This window comes from Aquarana catesbeiana, linkage group LG09, assembly GCF_042186555.1.
Source record: "Aquarana catesbeiana isolate 2022-GZ linkage group LG09, ASM4218655v1, whole genome shotgun sequence".
Classification (NCBI taxonomy): Eukaryota; Metazoa; Chordata; class Amphibia; order Anura; family Ranidae; genus Aquarana; species Aquarana catesbeiana.
In genome coordinates this window covers 305401202-305427536 of record NC_133332.1, presented here as the reverse complement: position 1 = coordinate 305427536, position 26335 = coordinate 305401202, and the positions used below count along the sequence as shown (strand labels likewise).

The window sequence follows — 26335 nt, the reverse complement described above, 5'->3', positions numbered from 1 at the left end:
AAAAAAAAAAAAAAAATATCCAAATGTTTTTTTGTTTTGTTTTTTAGGATTTTTCATGTATTTTTGTTTTTTTGGGTGGAACCCCACTTAAGCTGCAGTATATATTATTTTTTTAGTTTTATTTGGGTTCAATACTGCTTTAAATTGTAAATGACTTTGGACTAGAATCTCTCCCAATGGCACAAGATACCCACAGCCTTGAAATTAGCGTTTTTCTGGGAAACTAGCAACTATCATATAGTATGGCAAAAGAAACCTGTTTGTAAGTCATATTTCCTATCTACTGTGTTCTTACAAGTCTGTACAGGCTCTTTAATTGTCCATTGTACCAACCAAAAAAATAATCACATTCATGTTTTACGCAAGAAAAGCAAAGTGCATTACCCCATAACAACCAATAAAACATTGTTTTTGCTTAGCCTACAGTAAAACTAAATGTAATCGATTGCTGATTGTTATTGAAATCTGTAAATTATTAATTGTATGTATAAAATGTTCCAGATTCAATGGCACCTGTGTATAGTATATAGCTCAAGCCAAACTAGCCAAATCCATCAAGTAAGAAAACCGTAAAAAGATTGCAGATGTCACTGGATAAGGGAAGATCTTAACATAATAACTATATCATTCTTTGCAGAGTTCCTGGTATGGTCTCATTACTGACAAAACATAGATTATCTGCCCATATATAAGTCATTAAAATAGAAATAAAGCTTACCATAATATTCATCAGGTATGTCACAACATCTTGATTCTAAAAAAAAAAATTATATAAATGTAAAATAAAATTATATAAAATTTCTATTTTTTCATAAATAAGCATGTGAGTATGTAAATAGGTATGCATTGATATTACAAATTAAAAAATATTAATATCATTAAAAATTTTAAATAACAAAATTGGATATCAAAAGTAAAAATAAATAAATCCAAATGCGTTGCACTGGATTGGATTCAACCTCAGTCAATGCCATTTGCCCACTATTCGCAGGAATTCCAACATTCTGTGGCATTAGGTATCAGGGGAGGATGCCAGTAGATGTAAATGAGGGTAACATCCAATGTGAATGTAGAAAAGCAAGCTGGATAGTTTAATGGGCCTTCAAGGAAAATAATTTGCTGTTTGAAACTGGTGAATATTTAAAACCAATCAAGAACAGCGAATGTAATGTTGATCTTTTTTATTATTATTATTAATATAAATTTTTATTGAAATTTCCATAACAATAGGACACGAAAAAGAATAAGGGAGGGGGGGAAGAAATGAAAGGTTTGCTCTACGGCCCGCTCATATTTTTCATGTACAAAATAATTTAGTACTATACTGTACTGTATATGCACATTTTCCCATTCCATAAACTATTTTCTAAATTTGCATGTTTTTTTTTCATTACTACACCTCATCTCAATTACAGATAAGGGAGTATAAAATGCCATAAATGAACAGCATATAGCCTCTTCTGCTGATTCTTTGCTTGCTTTGTAAGTTTTTGAAAAAAGCATGGCTTTCAACAGCCACTTCACGTTTTTGATGGTTCTAAATTTCAGGTATTTTTTTCTTGCAAGAATGGCTTGAAAACTACCTCTAAAAACCTACGAATACAAAACCTGTTAAGACAAATCACACTGGATCTTTAATTAATGAAAGGTTCAAGAGAGGATTGCATTCCATCACTGATAAAGAAAAAAGCTCTTTAAAAGTATATATTGGAGTTTAAGTCCAGCTTTATCCCATCTCTAAATTATCCATAGACCTACCTGCAGCCTCGCCAAAGGTGAGCACAGCCAATGTCACAGCAACAGCCAGTGACCACATGATGGCCTTACGATGTTCCGCTTTATGGTCCTAGACGTAGAGTCACTTGCAAACCTTCTTTATATAACAATTTGGAAGCCTCCACCCAGATTTATCTACACACTTCCACCATTTACTGGACTATTGATTAACTCAATCACACCATCTCTCCATAGATAAGCCTTGTACAAACTGGAACAGTAGGCATCTCAGGTGGAGCAGGGAAATATTTCATTCCACAAAATCCTTATCTGAGCTAACTGTGAAAGAACCACATCAAATAACCATACATTCCACAATATACATACCGAGTAACAATAATGTGACATATAAAGGTGACTCCACCTGGAACAAGAAGTGTGTTTAACATCTGTATCACACAACATATACATGGTTACACCTTAGTGCTACATGAAAGGTTGACTAATCATAGTTACATATTGATCCAGGGTTCCCTTTATATGGAATGGCTAATTTGGTGAAAGCTAACTAACATATCTCCCAACTGACCTTCATTGGAGGGACTGTCCCTCTTTTGGAACCAAATCCCTCTGTGTTTCTTTTCTCCTCGGTTGTCTGTTAATGGGGCGAGCCGTTAAGCTGTGGCTTAAAGGGGAGAGGTGAGACAACGTCTTCTCATCTGAGCCTACATAATGCCTTGCCAGCATACTTTCACACCAATCTGTTCTCTCTTCTTTCTAAGGGCACACTATGTGAGGAACCTTAATACAACTGGCCTCTTGGAAGAAAAGACACAGAGAAGCCAGCATCAAACTAAAGGCAGACCTGCAAAACTAATAACTAATACATAGGGATGTATGGACCCTTCCTTCACAAATAAAATTCATCTGTGTGATATAAAGATCAACTTTGAAAAGCAATCTACTAACTAGTAACTACTTACTATTTGTTACATAAACAAGAAAATTGCAAGAAGATGCTGTCTTGCCTCTTCCCTTTAAGCCACAACTTCACAGCTAGCCCCATCCACAGACAACTGAAGAGAAAAGAGGGACAGAGGGATTGGTTTCAAAAGAGGGATAGTCTTCTCCAGGTAGAGACCACCATACACACCACCAGATGAATGATACTCAGTCTGACTCTAACTGGAACTTTTCTTTTACTTGTGTTACAGCTAAAATAACAGTCCATAGGGCATGGTATTTAGCCGTTTATTGCAACATAGTTTGCAACAGTCCATCAATTCATGGCTCAATAAAGCTTGGCTGGTTATATACAGTGCTTTTTACAGTGTAATGCCAACTCAAGGGTACTCTCCAAGTTCTCCAAGTTTTTGGATACCCACTAGGGTGAAACCCTTTACAGGTTCTCTACAATTTAGGAAGGAACAGGCCCCACGGTTTTTATAAGGGCTATGATATACAATTTAGTCCTTGCAGACTTCTCTTCACTTCAATGCTCCACACACTACCACTGACTCTCTGGGCTCCACCACTTCCTCTCTACTTATCTCTGAACTGGACAAGAAGTGGTGACCTCTAGTGAGAAACTAAGTAGAAGCTAACCCTGTCCTCAGAATAGGCTACCACAGGGTTCTACAGGGGAAATTGGGAACTTCCCTAGAATTACTAGCATTGGGGTCCTAAGGGTCCTTGGGAACCATAGAGCAACCATGCAATGAACAATGCCTGGTGCTTCCTGGTACCCAGATACAACAATTATCTCCCTAATTAGGTCAATTTGCATGGCTACACGTGCCATGGGCCACTGAGAGGGGTACAATGGTCCCTGCAAACATGGTTAGAGTAAAGGATGTGTCTGTAATATACAAAAACCTCTTGTTTGAATATTTCATTAACATATCACCAACCAAACTATCTTTTTTTTTAATTTGAGCGTTGGATATAGCTAGGAAGAATTAAACCTCCAGTCAGGTATTACTGATGTTTTTTTTTTTTTTTTAAAGGAAACTTTTTTATTGTTTTTATAAACAGTAACAATAATTGTTATACAGGTGTACAAAGCACAGCAAATATTGCTTTATTCCAGGTTTAATACAGTGGACAGGTATATAGATTGACATTATGCAGTAGTACATACAACACATCTCACAATACACTTCATTGTCGCTATCAGGTGTTAGGTACTGGGATTTACAATATAATACCATTGTTGTGGTCTCTTATTAAGCAGGAGGTATGGTACTCTCTGAACTCACCCATGAGTTCCAGATTTTGGTGAACTTTTTGGGGCATCCTCTAGCTTCATAAGTCAGCTTATATAATGGTATAGCTTGGTTGACAATAGTGAGCCAGAGTTTCACGGTCGGGATCACATTAGATTTCCAATGCATGGTTATTGTTTTTTTAGCATAAAACATCACTATACGTATGAAGGATTGAACGTTTTTGGATAACTCTTCATCATCAATATACCCCAACAGACATCTAAGAGGATTACAGATATTTGGTATTTTAGCTATAGTGCTGACAATGGCCGTAACCTCTGACCAAAACTGTCGTACCGGCGCGCACTCCCATATTAAGTGGAAGAACGTGCCCTCAGCCGTCCCGCATCGAGGACATAGAGAATCGGATGCTCTCTTAAGTTTAAATAGTAATTGTGGCGTGAAGTATGCTCTGTATAGTAACTTAGTCTGGATCACTTTATCTCTAGAAGAGATGACAGAGGGGATCTGTACGGGCAAAATTTCCCCCAAAATCAGGTATTACTGATGTTGAAGGCTTTGTTGGGAACGTCAGCAAAGACACATACAGCAATAAAAGCATGTTTTAGAAGAAAAAGTTAGAGCTGGCCATTAATGAATTGAAAGTTCAGCAGGGACCAAATTTCAATCCATGTTTTGCCACTGCCACTCAACAGAAATCGATCTATTGATCAACTTCTGCTGAATGGACCTTAACTTTAGTGGGCGGTCCAAATGTATCATTGTCCTCCCTCTCTGGCAAAATTCCTTAGCCCATTGGCTTAGCCCATGTGTCCATGGAGAGGCAGGAGGAGGGGGATGCTGCCTTATCTCCAGCATAAATACATTTACCCATCAGGGATATATAAGCGATGATGGATGGTCAGCAGGGGTTTGCCACCAACATGACCAAATCACCCATTCGTGCAAAAAATGGTCAGATTTGGAAACCATTTTCTATTGTTCAGTTTAGACTTGCTTTAAGAGAACAAAAATCACAAAAACCCTATATAGCAAGTAATTAGAAGTAAGTTCTGCTTATATACAGTAATGAGCAAACATGGCTGCCCCGTGGCGCAATACAAGTTTTCAGATCTCATTGAAATTGGATTTTTTTAAACAAAAACAACATTGATAAGATTACGTATGTTAAAGCAGACATACTTTTGTAGAACAAACTCTCAGTGGAGCTGCTGGTTTAAGCGGGTCTGTTACCTTTGCTTCCCTCTGTTTCACCGGCACCGGGTCTAGGGGTTCCGTTGAGCTTACTGCTGGACAACACATGCACCAACACTGGAGTACGTTTTCAATGCTTTATTAAACAGTCAAACTTTAGGAAGTAGCAGGAAAGAGGTGGAAAAGGAAACTTTCAGGAGAAACTCAAATATCTTCTTCTAATATCTTAGCAACAAATGTCCCGGTAGACTTCAGATAATTGGATGGAATGCGCTCCCCTTGTGGGACACACTCTTTGCTTGTCTGGATAGGCCTCTCTCACCGGTCTAGCAGCCAGTACGCAGCACGAATCTAAAGTCTCTGCCACAGACTTACTTGGGGGGGTAAATCTGCACGATCCTCTGCCACAGGATGTATCAGATCTTCTGCAGTGAACAGTCAGTCACAGTGCCTGAACCTTTAAGCCGAACCGGCGACACTATGCTATATAATTACTTCTTTTGGATACGTACTGCAACCGGGTCACCAGGCCCCTCTATAGACCAGCACGTTGCATGATCTCTCCAAGACGGGTCCTCCCCTGGGATCTCCTCGGCTGTCCAGCTTCATCACACAGGACCGACAGCTCAGGGCCATTCCTCGGCCGCGGTGGTAGGCTCCAGACAAGCCTCTGGACCCACCCCTGCGCCACAGCATCGTGGGCCTCCCGATCGGAGGACCACAAGGTAGCTCCTTAACGCATACCTGTCGGCCAGGAGGGCCAACAGGTGGCTGTAAAACGACCCTAAAACATGGCGTCTGTCCCATAAATACCCCCTTCCCAGAATGCAACTCGGAGGACCACCTCCACCAAGCCTGCCTCTGAGACATAGGAGCATCTATACACTTCGACACGTTGCCTTTCCAACACTGACCAGTGGTAACAGCGACACCCACCGGTCAGCACGGAAGCACACACAACGTCAGCCAAGCTGGAACAGAGGCAAACTTTTAACCTTCCTAACACCCAATTTACTAAATTTACCTAATCTGCGGTAGATTGTAAATCTACCAGCGCTACATAAGATTTGCTGATCCAGCTAAAACTCTAAATACATGCAACTATAGTCAAATGCTTTTTCTATCTGCTGATTTCTGTCTGCTGAGATTTGCAGATTTCCTGTCTGGGCAAATATTTCCTCTGGTAACTGTACCTTTTATGGCCACCATCAAGGACTGGGGCAATGGAAGCCTATAACCCCTGTTAGACTTACCGGTAACGGTATTTTCATGAATCTTACAGGACAGCTTACTTAGAGAGATGATTGGTTCCGCCCTCCACAGGAAACACAAATCAGAAAGAGTTTAAAAGGCCCCTCCATTCCCTTGCACCTCAGTTTGTATTGAAGATAGAAAGAACCTCCACCATGTGCGCAAGAAAGAGAAAAAGACATTCCCAACCTAAGAGCACCTAGGCTGTGAAGCAACTTCCCACCAAGCCATACAAAAACAGACACAAAGAAAGGGTGGGAATCTGGACGTCGTCCTTCATCTTCCAGGACAGCTTACTTAGAGTGGATAATCAAGATTGCATACCTTAGGGAGGGATCACAGCCTGTAAAACTTTCCTTCCAAAAGGAAAGATCCTGGCTGGAGAGCATCTGAACTCTATAGTGTCTGATGAAGGCATGAGAAGAAGACCAAATGGCTGCCTTGGAAGTTTCTTCCCATGAAGCTTCTGCTCATTCTGCCCATGACGTAGCTAATGATCTGGCAGAATGGGCTCTGACTTTTTCAGGAGGGGTCTGATTGAAAAATCGGTATGCCCAGATAATAGTGTAAATAAAATCAAAAGCGGAAAGGAACTCCTGAATTCTCTAGTGATTTCTAAATAAAACATCTAGAAAGCTAAATCTTTCTTCTTCCTTATTTTTAGGAGAATTGCAAAAACTGGGTAGAATCACTTCTTGTACAATGGGAAAGACACATATATGAGAGACAGAGGGAGCTGCACACCCCAAAGATAGTTTATCTAAAAAAGTTTGTTCCCCAGTGGGGCTTTAAAACAGCAATGTACAACATCAAAAAGATTTTTTTTGTTGGTATTGGAGAAACAATTTATTTAACAAAATGTCCAATGAAATCATTTAATTGAATACAGAATGTACAAATAAAAAATCTAGTCCAATGACATAATTCATATTCCATAATACGGTAAAAAACACATTTGGTACATCATTACATTACATCGTGTTGTGTAGTATGCAAGCCCCGATGCAATTCGACCTAGATACAGTCTCTTCAGGGGGCACATTGAGATCTAGAAAATATATATAATGTATTCAGAATTATAAAATTTACCGTCATTCATCACATTAAATAGATCATGGTGGTGGATTTTACCTTTAAAAGATGGAATGAGTGTTCCATATTCTAAGATGGTTGGAGCCATTGGAGAATCCGAAAGGTGAGCTGGCCGCCCCCACCTCCCCAGGAAAGAAGAGCCAACCCCAAGGGGCTTACAAGGAGCCACACTAATACACGCCCCCCCGGGGGGGGGGGCAAAGGAGTACACACCGGCAACAAACACCGATTGCTAGCCATAAGTAAATTAATACATTGGTAATTAAATTATTATTATTATAATTATACAGGATTTATATAGCGTCAACAGTTTATGCAGCATTTACAATATAAAAGGGAGACAATACAGTTATAATACAATAAAATACAAGAGGATTAAGAGGGCCCTGCTCAGAAGAGCTTACAATCTAATAGATCATCATTGTAAATGTTTCTAGTTGTATATATTGAGACTGATGGAAAATAAAAATGTCAATGTATGAATATTACAAAGTATGAATGAATAGTCAAAATACAATGGTATTTTGTTAAAATATTGTAGGAATATAGGATGTGAAAAGATTATAGTGATTCATAAATAGTGGTGTTCAATAGTACTATAAATAATTAAATGAGGTGAAAAAAAAATGGGAAGTATGTATGTGAAAAAACATGCACTGTGTATGAGATAATGAAGTGACTAAGGAAGTGCGTCATGTGATGGGAGGTATGATGTCTGCCAATCAAACGCTGGCAGAACGTGAAAAAAATGACAACAATAAAAAATGAAAAACAAAAAGTGAGAAATAAGTGAAAAAAAACAACCAAATGTGAACGTGTATAAAGTGATGATGTGATGTGCTTGGTAAAATGGTGTGGTTCAAATAAAAATGTAGTTTACCTTATACAGAGTAGTGATTCGTATGGACTGTAGGTTGTATTAAGCTTGTGAAACTTGTTTGATGTTGAAGACCTAGCTGCGATTATACAAGAAAAAATAGGGACTCAGATGCCAAAGGAAGGTGGATGCAATACCGTCCATCCTGGCCTGCATCAAATTAATGTTTGATTCTTGAACGTCCAGTACTCTTACATATCTAAAGTGAGGCTAATGGGATGATTGTAGGCAGGTGCAAGCCTCCCCCACTCCCCCAAGGACATGGCGTGTGGGCCCCGGAAAAGTGGCCCATGTTTGGCTCCCTCGGCGTCCCGGAAAGCCAGAAGGCCCCGACCACCGCTGTCATCTCCGCTGCAGAGCGCGTAACGTCATGACGTTGTGCGTGTGCCGAGTACCTCACGCACGCGCACTCCGTCACCAACAGTCCAGAGGGGAACACGGGACGCCGCCGGCAGGGTGAGGCTCACCTCAGCCACTGAGAACAAGCGCCGACTAGAGCAAAGAAGGGGCACGCGGAAGGACTCCACATACCCCCACCCTGCCGGGAAGCCGCAAGGGGCCGAACTTCACCCCCCGGTGGGGGGTGAACAGGCATGGCCACACCCGTCGGAACCCACCACGGCCCTCAGACAATAAACATGATGACATGGATCATGCCAAGGGGGCATTTTGAGAATTGATTACATGGAGAAATGGAATGTACCAAAAAGGAACAGTTAATATTGTTTTTTGTACACAGGAGCCGTATGTTAGTGCCATAACCCCATCTTTCTGCATAAAATCCAACAAAATTTAACCGCAAATACCGTTTGGGATATTTGAGCATCATGCCATACAGGAGTCTATTAGATTCCTCCTGATGCATGGAAAGGGGATGGATTGGATCTCAATCCAATCCCCCTAAGGGGAATGAGTACCTCAAGTTTGTTTTTCCTTTTCCTTTAAAAAAATAAAGAATTGGCGAATGCAAGAATGAAGGGGAAGGGGTATTTAACCACCCAAAAGAGAATACATCTGGAAAGACACATATATGAGAGACAGAGGGAGCTGCACACCCCAAAGATAGTTTATCTAAAAAAGTTTGTTCCCCAGTGGGGCTTTAAAACAGCAATGTACAATGTATAAGTATACATTTTCCATACTAGTGGGGTTTCCTGTGGAAGCTGTTAATCACTGTAGTAGCCAACACTACTATAGTGACTGCTGCTGCCTTCAGTGTCCCATGCCGAGCAGCTGCCATCCTGCACAGTGAATGCAGGAGGTTGCTTGCTTGGCCCGTGCACAGAACACCTATTTTTCTCAATGAATTGTATTGAAAGGAATGGGGACTCCTGCCTTTACAAACACATGAACATTAATGGCATCCCAGTCTTAGTCCATAGGGTTCAATATTGAGTTGGCCCGCCCTTTGCAGCTATAAGAGCTTCAACTCTTCTGGGAAGGGTGTCCAAAAGGTTTAGGAGTGTGTCTATGGGAATGTTTGACCATTCTTCCAGAAGCGCATTTGTGAGGTCAGGAACTGATGTGGATGAGAAGGTCTGGCTCGCAGTCTCTGCTCTATTTTATGCCAAAGGTGTTCTATTGGGTTGAGGACAGGACTCTGTGCAGGCCAGTCAAGTTCCTCCGCTCCAAACTCCCTCATCTATGTCTTTATGGACCTGGCTTTATGCACTGGTGCACAGTCATGTTGGAACAGGAAGAGGCCCCAAACTGTTCTCACAAAGTTGGGAACATGAAATTGTCCAAAATGTCTTGGTATGCTGATGCCTTAAGAGTTCCCTTCACTGGAACTAAGGGACCAAGCCCAACCCCTGAAAAACAACCCCACACCATAATCCCCCCTCCACCACATAATTTGGACCAGTGCACATAGCAAGGTCCATAAAGACATGGATGAGCGAGTTTGGGGTGGAGGAATCCTGACCTCAACCCGATAGAACACCTTTGGGATGAATTAGAGCAGAGACTGTCAAACGTTCCCATAGACACACTCCTAAACCTTGTGGACAGCCTTCTCTTAAGAGTTGAAGCTGTTATAGCTGCAAAGGGTGGACCAACTCAATATTGAACCCAATGGACTAAGACTGGGATGCCATTAAAGTTCATGTGCATGTAAAGGCAAGCGTCCCAATATTTTTGGTAATATAGGGTTTCTGCAAAAGATTGGTCCTGGCTATAGACAGTCTGTGTCCAGGGATGATCGTCTGCAGGTAATCGATTAATGAGCATTTACATGCGATTGTCTGCGTCCAGGAGGACAGTCTATGTCGTGGATCAATTAGCTTCAGTAGCTGATCACATGTAATTGCTGCATGAGCGATTTACATGCAATTGTCTGCATCCAGTGGGACAGTCTGCATCCTTCGCAGATCACCCACTAGTAATCCTTGCATGGACAATTACATGTGATTCTGCTGTCAGCCTCCCTTTGCTTTCAGTTGGGTTTCCTACCTGCAGCTAATCGCAGGGAACCCTCACTGGGCAAAAAGTCCCATTTACAAGTGTGTTTGGTTTGCTAATTCATTGTTTGCAAATACAAGTGGCTGCTGATAGCACTAATATCTCCCTCCATACATTGGAAGGTGTCAGTAACAGGCACTGATAATAAGACAACAGTACTTATTTCTTATGGGAACACCTAGCTGGCATACTGGGGAGAGGCAGCACCCAGCCTTCTATAGAACATACAGGTGAGTCACAGGTAAAGTCACACAACACCTGTCAGCCCCTGTGTATATGTTATCACATTAGGTAGAAAGATTTTCACGAACAGTTTCCCACAATAACACAATGCGTGCCAGCGATGTGAAGTTGATGTATGAAGTGTTGAAGTGGAATTCCAGTTATTGTTCTCTGGGTAGACTGGGAAGGGTTACAACTTCTCTCTGGCTTTAATTGTTGTCTGTGTCCCCTCTGGGGAGATTTCTCTTCACTGCTTGTGGTGACATTAAGGGCCCATTACACCTAATGCATTGGGATAATGTTTGCATTACCACAACACGCAGTAATGCATGCAACATGTGGCACTGTGTTTGTGCCACCACCCTACTAGACTAAGGCCACGCACCTGTGTTACATAAAAAGAGTCAAGTATGATTTTTGACACATTAAAGTGTGTTGTTAACCTGTTTGTTTCAATGGGTTGCATTAATGCACCGCATGTTAACACTTGACATAGCGTATGTTAACCCACATGTGTTTTAATGCACCACAAAGAAGTCAATGTGCCCTCAGAAAAAGCACTTTTATTTGAGTGATGGAGAAGGGTTGGAACTTCTGCCAGGTTTTTGTTGTTTTCTGTGTTCCCGATCTAGCACCCCCTAGTGCTAGATTAGTGTAAGTAAATTTGTTTTTGTGACTCATGGTAGTTGTGTAAGTCTGTAATTGGGTCAGGTACTCTAGGTCAGGCTGGAGGGCTCTACAGGGTGGGCCTCGGGTACCTCTCCCTGGTTCTAGAAGCTTGGAGAAGCTTCTAGATGCTAGTGGGTGGAGGTCAGGCGCTCCTGATCTGCATACTTGATGGAATCTGGTCAATCCCCAGGCAGAATGCCCTGGTACGGTGGCTGGATCAGACCTTAAATATAGGGGAGCCTGGCCAGCAGGGGAGTCAAGTGGAAGATGGAGTGAGGAAGCTGTGTCGTGTGAGGATGGGCTCTACCTCCAGGTTGGGAGCTGAAAGAGAAAGTTGTGTCGTGTGGCCAGAGAGGGGACCCCGGGTTGAGGGGGGCTCTGCCTCCAGGCTGGGAGTTGAGAAAAGAAGACGTACAGAGGGATGGCTACTATCCCAAGGTCTTGGTTGGGAGACACCCTGGTTTGTGAAGAAGGACCTGTACAGTAGGAGGCCTGAGCAGTGGTCTGTTCTGAGGCAGCAGGATTTCCAGGGACAGTGTGAGTACCTTTACATCCCCAGGGCCAAAAAGGTTTAAAGCTGCCGGATGTAATATCAAGCAAGCTTTTCTGGGACTGTGCTAAAAAGCTGTGACCCAATCTCTTGTCCTGGGACATTTCACTAAACAGCCAGGTGGGCTGGTATTTTCAAGAAAGGGGGCATGGAGCTCTTATAAGTAGAGATTTTGCTAAAATTATACTCTGGGGACCCAGAGCTTCCATAAAGGGGAATTTCCTTGCCAATTTCATTGACTGTTGCTGTTCCTGAGGGAATACAGTCAAGTATATCAAGTAATTCATCAAAAGCAGCGCTCCTGTCAATATTAAAAATGACTGGCTAACATATGTCTATTGACATAAGTGAACAAAGAGGAACACAATAGGGGTAGCAGGTGGTAATAAGAAAGAGTCCGAAGTAGACACAGGCAGTGGCGGCTGGTGAAGTTTTTGGATGGGGGGCGCCAGACCCCGCCCATTGTTTTTGACCCCTCCCACTTCTCATAAACCACACCCCTTATAGAATCCACCCACTCCGTCCCCTGTATTCCACTTGCTTCCACCCATACTGTCAGGAGTATACAGCTCAGATCACAGGACAGAGTATACAGTCCCAGCATCACAGGACAAATTATATATCTCAGCATCACAGGACAAAGTATATAGCTCAGGGGGGGCGTGGCTAACCGCCGAACAGTATGGAAGCCTGACTCCACAGCTCCTGCACCGAACGGAGAACCGATCCTTTACATCACTACACCGGACCACCAAAATGCAATCAGCTGACCCCCACACCCTAGGGAACCAGACCGGAATGTCCAGGAAACAAAAGGAATACAGACAACCAAAAAAACTGACAGATTTCTTCATTCTCCCTCAGGGAGATAAATCCAAGATGACGCCCGCGGCGCCTCACAGCACACAGAGGATTCCTATACAGATTTACCTGATGCTGATTACTCCTCAATATCTACCATCTGGGCCATCTTCCACCTCCAGCAGCCCAGCCAAATCATGGATACGCTTGGATGCAGACGAGCAGACCCTGGAGGTAAGGCCTGCATTAGAAAATCTCCTCACACAGACGCCTGCATCCTCCCCTATAGCGGCCTTCCCTACATCTAATCAGCTGGTTATAGACACAATGTTAAAGAAGATGCTGAGATCACTACACAGTTCTCTCCATAATGACATCTCCTCCATGTTCACTGCTTTTAAAGCGGAGATGATGTACACAGGACAAAAAGTGGGCCACATTGAAAAGCAGATGAATGCTATGGCTGAAACTGTTAATGATTTGGTAGATGCACACAACCATACCCGTGAAGAACATCTCTGGATGAGGGCCAAAATGGTGGACCTCGAAGATCCATCAAGACGCAATAACGTAAAGATAAGAGGCATACCCGAAACCATCTTACCAGCAGACCTGAACTTCTATGAAAGGAAACTTATCTCAACACTCCTACCAGATAACTGCCATTTACTGTTTCTATCCCTACCTTTTCTTATCCTTGTGAGCACAGGAACATCTGAAACCGAACCTCCTTTACGACTGCAGCCTCATCTAAACTGCAAATCTAACGAGTACCGCGGATTTCCCTGCTGAACACCCCTCTCATCCAAGGAACTGTAATTACTACCCTATTTTGAATTACTACCACAACACTTCCATAATGCCCAAATTCCTATCACTCAATGTGAAAGGGCTAAACCATCCAGCCAAAGGGCATCCCTGTGGCGAACGGCACAAGACTCCCACTGCGAAGTCCTAATGCATCCAAGAGACGCACTTTAAGTCCAATGAGGAACCTCCATGTACCAACAAAAATTTTACCCACATCTTTAAAAACTCAGGCCTGGAAAAATTGAGCGGAGTCATGATAGCTATCAAAAACACCTGCTCCTTCACTCTCCACGATAGCCTCATTGACGTTGATGGCAGATATCTTGCCCTAGTCTGCACTCTGAAGAACAACAGATACACCATCGTAACAGTTTATGCCCCCCCAAAAAAACAAATCATCTTCCTATCCAAACTAATGAAGAAAAACAACCGCTTCAAACAGGGTCAACTTATCATCTGTGGAGACTTTAATATAGTCCCGGATAACTCCATCGACTCTTTCTCCCGCTCTAACAGATTACCCTCAACCATGGGATCCTTCATTAGGTCCAATGACCTATTTGATGTATGGAGATGTCACCATACCACCGAAAGAGACTATTCTTACTTCTCCCCTCGCCATAATTCTTACGCACGAATTGACTATTTCTTAGTAGACAAATGGACATTACCCAAAATATCTTCCTCAGAAATATCCACCATTACGTGGTCAGAGCACACGCCAGTCTCCATGACCATAGATGAGAACGCCTGGAAGAATACTTTGACACTAATACAGGAACTGTCGGAGACAACACTGTCCTTTGGAATGCCCATAAGGCATTCATAAGAGGGATCCTCATACAAATTGGTGCAGGAGAGAGGAGGAGGAGATCTCAGCGTCTAAACCTACTTACGTCCAATATCAAAACATTGGAGATCCAAAACCAATCTACTCCCAATCCTGCAACAAAAACAAAATTAGACTCCCTTATGCCCTGTGCACACAGTCGGACTTTCCGACGGAATATGTGCGATCGGAGCTTGTTGTCGGAAATTCCGACCGTGTGTGGGCTCCATCGGACTTTTTTCATCGGAATTTCCGACACACAAAGTTTGAGAACAGGCTATAAAATTTTCCGACAACAAAATCCGTTCACATAAATTCCGACCGTGTGGGGACAATTCCGACGCACAAAGTGCCACGCATGCTCAGAATAAATTAAGAGATGAAAGCTATTGGCTACTGCCCTGTTTATAGTCCCGACGTAAGTGTTTTACGTCACCACGTTCAGAACGATCGGATTTTCCGACAACTTTGTGCGACTGTGTGTATGCAAGACAAGTTTGACCCAACATCCGTCGGAAAAAATCAATGGATTTTGTTGTCGGAATGTCCGATCAAAGAGCGAAACACTTCTCCACTGTCAATAAGGCAGGGCAGGCAATGGCTAACAGAATAAAAGGTCATTACTCTAAAACTAAAATTACCAATCTATTTCATCCAGCTACCAAACAAAAACTGATATGCCGCGTACACACGAGCGGACTTTTCGACCAGACTGGTCCAACGGACCGAGTCCGGCAGACAATTCGACCATGTGTGGGCTTCATCGGACCTGCAGCGGACTTTTTCGGTCGAAAATCTGACGGACTTTAGATTTGGAACATGTTTCAAATCTTTCCGACGGACTCGAGTCTGGTCAAAAAGTCCGCTCATCTGTATGCTAGTCCGACGGACGAAAATCGACGCTAGGGCAGCTATTGGCTATCAACTTCCTTATTTTAGTCCGGTCGTACGTCATCATGTACGAATCTGTCGGACTTTGGTGTGATCGTGTGTAGGCAAGTCCGTTTGTTCGGAAAGTCCATCGGAAGTCCGCAGAAAGTCAGTTGGATAGACCGTCGAACCAGTCCCGTTGAAAAGTCCGCTCGTGTGTACGCGGCAATAGACCCAAAAGCCATTGCTGATGCGTTTAGTCACTACTACAATACACTTTATAATTTAAAAGATGACACCTCTGTCAAACAACCATCCTTACATGACATAAAATCGTTTCTCCACTAAATGAATCTTCCCAAATTATCCAAAGAACAATTATCCACATTAAACGCCCAGTTTACTGCTCTAGAAATCAGGAACATAATCTCAGCTCTACCCTCTAACAAATCTCCAGGCCCAGATGGCCTTACGGGAGAATATTACAAGCAATTTGGAGCAATCCTAGCACCCTTCTTAACCACAGTATGCAAAGACGCTGCCTCGTCCTCCTCTCTCCCTCCTGAAATGCTAAATGCTTTGATTATCACTCTACCGAAGCCAGGTAAGGAACCTACATGTGCACAAAACTTTAGACCCATTTCTCTCCTCAACCTAGACACGAAAATATATGCTAAATTAATAGCCAATAGACTACTCTCTATTCTATCTAATGCCCCCTCTAATCCATCAAGACCAATTAGGCTTCACAAAAGGGAGACAGACAACTGATGCAACACAAAGAATTGTCAACATAATCTACAATGCTGAGTCGACGCCTTCTCTGCTCCTATCTCTGGATGCAGAGAAGGTGTTCGATAGAGTCTATTGGGAGTATCTTAAAGCTACTCTCAGTAAATTTGGTTTTCAGGGACTCGTACTGTCTGCCATAATAGCACTGTACTCCTCCCCCTCAGCACAGGAATACACATCAGAGATGCTATCTAAACCATTTTCCATAACAAATGGCACCCTCCAAGGCTGTCCACGCTCACCAATCATCTTTAACCTAGTGATGGAACCCCTAGCAGAACATGTACGAAACAACAGCAAAATAACAGGCTTCAAAATTGGCACTATAGAACAAAAAATTATTTATTTGCAGATGACGTGATAATGATGATCACAAACCCCCATTCCTCCCTGGCTTCGGTACACATGTTATTGAAAAGATTTAGCGGTGTCTCTTAGTATAAGGTTAACGAACACAAATCTTACATTCTAAACTTAGGAATGGATGCAATAACCAGTAACCTCCTTAGAAATTTTTATCCTTATCCCTGGGCTGACAACGGTATACCCTATCTGGGAATTACACTTACCAAATCCACAAGAGGCCTCTTCGCACATAATTACACAGAAGCCAAGCAAATGTTGATCAAAGAAAATTTTCAAAATTTCTAAGCACGAATCTTCGTGGGCAGGCCGCCTGGCGGCCTTTAAAATGATGGTGCTACCTGGATTACTATACATCTTCTGCACACTGCCTATCCTGCTCTCATCTTCCTACCTCAACTCCCTCCAATCCATCCTGAGCCAATATGTTTGGAAAGGGGAAAAAAATCCAAATGCAGCCATGCAAAACTCATTAAACACAGATCTAAAGGAGGGATGGGTTACATTGACATGAAAGATTACTACATAGCCACTATCCTATCACAGTTGAGAGAATGGATGTACAGTATACAAAACCCACTACACTCTGGAGTGACATAGAAAACAATGCAACACCAGGAACAAATCTCATCAACTAGTTATTTAGTACACCCACAAGTAATCATCACCTCCAACACTACTCCCCATATATCCAAGCTTCCATCAAAGCATGGAAAACATTACACCGCACCAAATGGTCACAACTTCCGACCAAGCCCCTTCACATCCCTATCAACACCTTAAAGCACTTTACTCCTGACTTAACCTTCCCACACTGGATCACAGAACAGGTGACTTACACATACGAACTCCGCAACATAACTAGCAAATCTTTCTTACAAGTGCGAAAAGATCACAATACACCTGCTAAAGATTTCTTTACCTACCATAGACTGCAAATATGCCTTGCAGCTAACTCCTCCCTAGAAGGATCATTACCCACAAAACTATGGAACTATTTCTTTACTGATAACTCCACATCTAACGGGACCTCTCTCATTTACTCAATTCTACAGGAAAAAAACACGTTCCACAAATCCAGACCCCTCCTTGATTGGGAAAAAGACTTACAACTACAATTTTCTGACCAACAATGGCAAACAGCAATCAACGCTGTTTACAAAGCTACATCCTGCACCTCCTTATAGGAACTTACACAAAAAACACTCAAAAATCCAGAAGTGCAATCAAAGCAAAAGAAAGCTCCACCGCTCAGATAGGTCTGGATCAACAGTGGACAGTTAGTGTAAATCCTTCAGAGGTGGAGAGTTCCAGGTGCTGGCTGAATGCAAGGTAGAGCAGGGGTAAACGAGAAGATCTGGATGCCGCACACCGGACTGAATTACAAAATGCCTTTATTATAAAAGCTGGATCACAGAGTATACAGGACACTATAGCAGAATGTACAGGGCTCACTGACGCGTTTCACACTCATGACAACACTCATGACATCCAGATCTTCTCGTTTACCCCTAAAAAACACTCATGAGATGGTACTTGACACCACACAGAATAGCCAAGTTTCATAAACACACTTCACATATATGCTGGAGAGAATGCGGCCAAACCGGTACACTCCTACACATTCTATGGTCAAGCCCTCAAATACAACAGCTTTGGAAAGATGTAAAAGACATGCTGCAAGAAATACTACATTTCCCTATCACACTAACTCCACAAAGGCAAAACGTCTTGCGAGCCACAATAATCCAATGCCCAGTGCAAACCAAACATAAATATAGATACCTAGCAGCAAACGCAGATCACGTATTCATGACCGTACAGATAAGTATAAATAAAAAATTGCGCTGCACTTAAGTGTATATCATACAAAAATAATAATATCAAAATTCACAAAAAATATATAAAAAAATATAAAAAACAAAAAAAAAATATATATATATAGGCCATTGTGAACTGCCTGCGAGTTCTATGTGATGCAGGACCCGGCACTGGAATCGCGCTGATGTTACATGTGCTCCTGGTAACAGCCAGAGAGCCTTTATATGATGTTAAAAAAAATGGTCACCACTACCCCAGGATTTTTTATATTTATATGCAAATGTTGTGGGAGCCTCTCTTTTTTAATGTGCTTATAGTGTGCTGCAGACAGTAATGCTATACTGTACTATAAGCACAACATTAAAAAAAGAGAGGCTCCCACAACATTTACATATAAATATAAAAAATCCTGGGGTAGTGGTCTCTTTATTAGCCCCGACTCCCCCGAGTGATCTGTGATTGCCTTTGAACTGAATCCCTCATGCTGCGTGGCGTGCTCTCAGTCTCTTCCTCCCTACCTTCCAGCAGCTCCACTCGGGCTGAAGAACGGAGCTGCCGATGTCACTTCCGGTTTTCGTCTGTTCCACGAAACCCGGAAGTAACCTCTAGATTTAAACAACAATGCTTCCGCCCATAGTGATTCAACAGGCGGAAGCTACTCAGCGCTTTGTATTGCACCGCAAGGCGGGTCTAAAGGCCCGCAAATGAAGCGCCAAGTCTGCAATCTCGTTATTGCATTGATGTGGCGCTTCCCATAGTGCACTGTGTCTGGCGCCTGAACACAGTGCACTTAGTTAAAGGACTTTTTTTTTTCTTAAAGTTGCCGTTTTAAAAAATAGTTTTTTTTGTTTTTTGTTTTTGTTTTATTTTTTTTTTTTTTGGTGACTACAGGAGGGGGGCGGAACTCGGGCGCCCCCCATGGACAGGCCGCCACTGGACACAGGTGGTAATCTTAGTGCTGTCTGTAAACTGTACACCTTTCACCAGATTCCTCCAAATAGTGCACCACACTCCCCACTGTGACATCAAGGCTTGGTCAATAGTTGGACAGATTTTTACAGAAAAGTGTTACAGAGATGAAAGCATATCTCAGAGACACAAAAAATCTGTTACAATTATTACAAGAAGTCGTCTTGACAGGGAGAGATGAAGTCTTTTTAGTCACATCTGATGTGACTTCTTTATATACGGTGATTCAACATGACGACGTGCTGCTGGCCCTTAATTGGGCCTTGAGCAAAAGAGATGATCTACCGTATATACAGAAAAAAATTTTACGAAATACTTTGGACTTCTGTCTCTCCCATAATTATTTTTGGTTCGGTAACAACTTCTTCACCCAGAAAAGAGGGGTAGCTATGGGTGTGAAATTCGCACCCAGTATAGCTAACCTATGGGAGAGTGGGAGGATAAAGCAGTGTTCCATGAAAATAGAGCTGAACTTTTGAATGAATGTCATTGCCCTGAATGGAGGTGACCCTTTTGGACATAGATGCTGCAAGATCTGACGCCCACTAACTAAAGAGCCTTATACCGACTCTGCTGGTGTGAAGATCAATATGTTCATGCGAGCTAATCAATGACCATTCGATTGGTACCCCACACTCCCTTCATATAGCCCCTTTTTTCTACTCGCCCTAGATTCACCACTGTATACTTTCTAGCACTCAGACATCCACTTGAGTCTGTGCCTTCCTGACACAGTACCCTCTTGGACGGGCTCCGTGATTCGGTGTCTCTTTTTTGGGGGTGGATCAGTGTGGGCAGAGTGGGGCCAACCACACAAACACCCAAGCTCCGGTTTTTGGATCCGTGGGTGGTTTTGACATATCCGCCACCGTGATTTGGGCAATGGGTGCTCCAACACTGTCATGTTTGGTAAGAGCTTGTACCACGAGTCGCCCTTCACGAAGGGACGGTCAGTTTCAGTCCTGAAACGCGTAGGCCTTCGTGGAAGACATCACAAGCATCTTTATACAATGCACATCAGTACAGCTGTGTTTCAGCTTTTTATTGTGTTCACTGTGTTATGTTTATTAACTATGCTAATGTTTTGTATACATATATACATTTTTCTATGGAATAAAATTGTTTTTACATTACGCTGTTGCCGTTAAAGTCCCACAACCTTATTTGGGGGTATTTTTTTTCACCTATCAATCTAGGGATGTTGGCAACATACATGATCTAGCTGGATGGTAACCTTTTTCTATTAGTAAGGAACTGAGTGAGGAAACCGGAAGAAGTGCAGACCGGTGTGTTTTGCTAAGCACACCACGGAATCATCTTTCGCCCCTCAGTAAGAATTGATAATAACATGGACATCAAGTTATAAGATCAATTGGGAAGCAAGGATTGTGAAAGTTTTTAGCAATTACACGTTTTACAATCAGAGGAAATTCAATAAGAAATTCAAAACGGGACTAGACTATGTGAAGTTTTCTTCTCATATTTTTGGTGCCCGAGGATTTCGTTTGAAGTTCAGATCGAGGACACTTTTTGGAGGCAGTATCTGGATATCTGTTGAGGCCTGAAAAATTCAGTGGTTTGGTGAGTTTAAGCCCCAGAGGAGAGTGTGACGCACTATTTGGAGGAATCTGGTGAAAGGTGCACAGTTTACAGACAACACTAAGATTACCACCTGTGTCTACTTTGGACTCTTTCTCATCACCACCCGCTGCCCCTATTGTGTTCCTATTTGTTCACTTATGTCAATAGGCATATGTTAGCCAGTCATTTTTAATATTGACAGGAGTGCTGCTTCTCATGAATTACTTGATACTGTTTAGTATTAGGAATTATTTATCTTATGAGAGGAATTTTGATCTGTATGTTTAAGCGGCTGCTGATATACACATAATATGTGAAATACTTTGTTTATTTTTTTAACATTTAACTTTGCGCCTGCTGTTGAAATTTAAACACCATAGCGCTGAGATAGGATAAGTGGGTATCAGTACTGTCAGAGTGTTTTCCTTTTTTATAATACGGTCAAGTATATGTTCATTTTTCTGGATTACATAGAGAAGGAAGTTGGCTTCATCGTTGTTCTTCAAGTCAAATGGGGCAGCCCATAAAGCCCATACCCTATCCAAGTTGTTTGCCTCAATAAAACAACAAAAACAAGTTTTTGGACTGTTTCCTTGTCTCTGAATCAGAGTTGAAAATGCGTGTTGCCTGTCTGTGCAGGAATAGAGGGACCCGAAATCCGACGGCCGTTGCGGGGGTAGTGCTACAATATTGAAGAAACTTCTTTACTTTCTCTTGTGTCACCAGCATAGAGAGTGAGGGTTATCTACCCGCTTAGATCTAGGGAGCATAGAAAAGAAGAACTGGTCCCCACAGCGTCTTCTCCCCATGCTCCAGTTGTCTAATTCACTGACATCATCAAAACCAATGGAGGGATAGTCCACTGCAGGAGCATGGGGGAGTGTCGTCTGCCAGGTGAGCTGGTAATCAGGCACAACCACACTGCAAAGAGGAATTTTCAGATTTCCACGGAGTTGGACTTTAACCTAATCTACAGAGATTACCGATTCTTTAATAGATGTGAGCGTGCATCAAGCGCGCGTTCATACCTGTATCTGTGGAGAGGGGCCCTACAGTCATCATTGCTGCTGGTCTCTCTGTATCAATTGGCAAGGGAATCGCCAACCTCGCTACTCAGTTGTCTGTCTAAAATAGCTCAGGAGGTGTCTGTTGTGGTTGGGTGGGGGCTATGAATATGGGTTCCACAATCTGACTGTAAACTGTCTGGAGCTCAGAAAGTATTGAAGCCAAAAGCAGCCTGGCAACTAGCATTTTCAGAAAGAGAGGCTAAACAGTCAAATTTTGCCTTCCAGTCTCCTTTAAGAATTGCTCAATCAAATAAATGTTAATAATTATAATAATAATAATAATTATAATGGTCATCACAGAGGACAAGGGGGCACTCTTTACATCTGGAGGAAAAGAGATTTAATCTCCAAATACGGAAAGGTTTCTTCACAGTAATGCCTCGTACACACGATCGGACTTTCCGACAACAAAACCGTGGATTTTTGTCTGAAGGGTGTTGGCTTCAACTTGTCTTGCATACACACGGTCACACAAATGTTGGCCAACAATTACGAACGTAGTGACGTACAAGACGTACAATGAGCCGATGTGATATCTCCATTACGAACGCTAGTTTTACAAGACCAAGCGCTTCTGGCTCGTCCTTGATTCCAAGCATGCGTGTTTGTTCTGTGGACTTTTGCCTGACGGACTTGTGTACACACGCTCGGAAAGTCCGACAACACACATTTGTTGGCGGAAAATTTGAGAGCATGCTAGCCAACATTTGTTGGCGGGAAGTCCAACAACATGGTCAGACTTACCACCAACAAGCTCACACCCAACATTTCCCGTCGGAAAATCTGATCGTGTGTACGGGACATAAGAGCTGTGAAAATGTGGAATAGACTCTCTCAAGAACTGATTCTGGCCAGCTCAGTAGATTGTTTAAAAAAGACCTGGATTCTTTCCTAAATGTACATAATATAACTGCATCCTAACATTTATAGGTAAAGTTGATCCAGGGAAAATCCGATTGCCTCTCGGGTGATCAGGAAGGAATTTTTTCCCCTGCTGGAGCAAATTGAATCATGCTTTGCTGGGTTTTTTTGCCTTCCTCTGGATTAACTGTGGGTATAGGATTGTGTATATGAAGGTTTTCTATCTGTGTGTTATTTTTTTTTTTTTTTGTGTTGGTTGAACTGGATGGTCTTGTGTATTTTTTGAACCAGACTAACTATGTAACTATGTAATTACCATAAAAAATAATAATAATGCTTTCAAGTCAATCATGGTCTTTTGTTCTACCTGTTAATATAAATGAATGCAATCCTGACCCCTTTCATGATGGAGGGTAAAACAAATCCTAACCAGTTTTGCAACTTTGGCATGTGTTCGTAAAACTGTACAGTGCCTTGAAAAAGTATTAATACCTCTTGACATTTTCCACATTTTGTCATGTTACAACCAAAACTGTAAATTAATTTTATTGGGATTTTAGGTGATAGACCAACACAAAGTGGCATGAAATTGTGAAGAGGAAGGAAAATGATAAATGGTTTTCAATTTTTTTTACCAATAAATATGTGAAAAGTGTGGTGTACATTTGTATTCAGCCCTCGAGTCAATACTTTGTAGAACCGCCTTTCTCTGCAATTACAGCTGCAAGTCTTTTTGGGGATGTCTCTACCAGCTTTGCACATCTAGAGAGGGACATTTTTGCCCATTCTTCTTTGCAAAATAGCTCAAGTTCTGTCAGATTGGATGGAGAGCGTCTGTGAACAGCAATTTTCAAGTCTTGCCACAGATTCTCAATTGGATTTAGGTCTGGACTTTTACTGGACCATTCTAACACATGAATATGCTTTGATCTAAACCATTCCATTGTAGCTCTGGCTGTATGTTTAAGGTCATTGTCCTGCTGGAAGGTGAACCTTGCCCCAGTCTCAAGTCTTTTGCAGACTCTAACAGGTTTTCTTCAAAGATTGCCCTGTATTTGGTTCCATCCATCTTCCCATCAACTCTGACCAGCTTCCCTATCCAGTCGCGGAATTATCAGGGTCGCAACAGTCGCACTTGCGACGGGGCCCTGGCATTCTGTCACTGTCAGGGGGGGCCCCCCAGCGGGGGTTGCTATTCACACGGCTCTGAGCGTAGAGCATGCCTCTCATTGAACAGCAGCACAGAGACACCGGCATTGACAGTTCTATCTCCCCCTCCGTCTGTCCTCTCTCGCACGGAATGACAGAGGACACATCTGATCTGCTCCCCCTTCTCCCCCCTCCCGTCTCCTGTTTGTGCTCCGCGGGCAGTCAAGTGTGACGCTAAGAAGCTCACATTTCCCACAGAGCACACTGGAGAGGGGAGAGGGGAGAAGGAGGACCAGATCAGACGTGTCCTCTTTCATCCTGTGCGAGAGAGGACAGACGGAGGGGGAGATAGAACTGTCAATGCGGGTGTCTCTGTGCTGCTGTTCAATAAGAGACACACTCTCCGCTTAGAGCCGCGCTGTCCTGAGAAGGCCGAGGGCACTGATGGGCACTGATAGGATACACTGATGGGCACCAATAGAAGGTACTGATGGGCACTGATAGGATTCACTGACGGGCACTGATAGAAGGCACTGATGGGAGGCACTAATGTGCAGGGATAGGATTAAATGATAGGTGGCATTGATGGGCACTAATAGGTGGCACTGATGGGCATTGATGAGCACTGATAGGCAGAACTCATAGGCTGCACTGATGGGCATTATGGAACACTGATAGACAGAACTCAGGCAGTATTGATGGGCACTGATGGGCAGCATTGAAGAGTAATGATAGGTGGCACTGATGGACGCTATTAGGCAGCATTAATGAGCACTGATAGGTGGTGCTGATAGGCAGAATTGGTGGGCACTAATTGGCGGCATTAATGAGCACTGATAGGCAGCATTGATGGGCACTAATAGGTGGCTTTGATGATCCGTAAGATGTTCAAAGCTTGGGATATTTATTTATAACCTAACCCTGCTTTAAACTTCTCCACAACTTTATTTCAGGCCTGTCTGCTGTGTTCCTTGGCCTTCATGATGCTGTTTGTTCACTAAGGTTCTCTAACAAACCTCTGAGGGCTTCACAGAACAGCCGTTTTTATACTGAGATTAAATTACACACAGGTGGACTCTATTTAGTAATTAGGTGACTTCTAAAAGCAATTGGTTCCACTAGATTTTAGTTAGGGGTATCAGAGTAAAGGAGGCTGAATACAAATGCACACCACACTTTTCACATATTTATTTGTAAAAAAAAAAAAAAAAAGATAAACATTTCTCATTTTCCTTCCACTTCACAATTATGTCCCACTTTGTGTTGGTCTATCACCTAAAATCCCAATAAAATACATTTACGTTTTTGGTTGTAACATGACAAAATGTGGAAAATTTCAAGGGGTGTGAATACTTTTTCACTGTATATATTATTATTATTCACTGTAATATATATATATTAATAACTAGTTAGCATATCCAGGTGGATTATACCTTGTTTTTTCCAGGAAAAATTAGGCTCCATGGGTGGCAAATATTCAAGGAAATATCCTGTTTTTTTTTAATTTATTAAAAGGAAACTGGTCCAAAATACAAAAAAAAAAAACAAAAAACAAAAGAACATTTTTATGTGTACTGTATGTTCTTTTGTAGGCCCAGAAACAATAGTGCACAATTTGATATTTTTTATCCTACCTAAACACACTGAGACTAAGGGACACTGACACTAAATTAAAAAATTGTTTTTTTTTAATCCTACCTAAAACACACTGACCCTGACCTTTGACCCTAACCATGACCTTTTTACCCCAATCATGACCCTTAGGCTCCTTTCACACAGGTGGCCAGGGTGCAGTAAAAATAGGCAGTTGATCTGTGTTTCTATCTCCCCCGACTGTTCACCTACAAGCAAACATGGTGCTACTCAAAGAAGTATGCATTGCATGGAGTGGCAAACCCCTGGAAGATTTACCCCCCCTTCCTGACCAGGCCATTTTTTGCAATACGGTACTGCGTTATTTTAACTGACAATTGCGTGGTTATGCGGTGCTGTACCCAAATAAAATGTATGTCCTTTTTTCCTCACAAATAGAGCTTTCTTTTAGATCACCACTGCATTTTTTTATTTTTTGCGCTATGAACAAAAAAAAAGACTTACAATTTTGAAAAAAATTCTTCATCAATTTAGGCCAATATGTATTCTGCTACATACACTATATTACCA

General features: G+C 42.2%; 1 protein-coding gene across 1 annotated transcript in view; it reads right to left on the bottom strand.

The window, feature by feature from the left end:
• LOC141107309 (ficolin-2-like) overlaps positions 1 to 26335 on the bottom strand; it is a 64482-nt gene that overhangs the window by 13307 nt on the left and 24840 nt on the right. The window contains exons 2-3 of the mRNA XM_073598000.1: positions 2104 to 2140; positions 719 to 754 (exon numbers count right to left, since the gene is read on the bottom strand). Coding sequence (XP_073454101.1) covers positions 719 to 754; positions 2104 to 2140 — 73 coding nt within the window. The remainder of the gene's footprint in view (positions 1 to 718; positions 755 to 2103; positions 2141 to 26335) is intronic.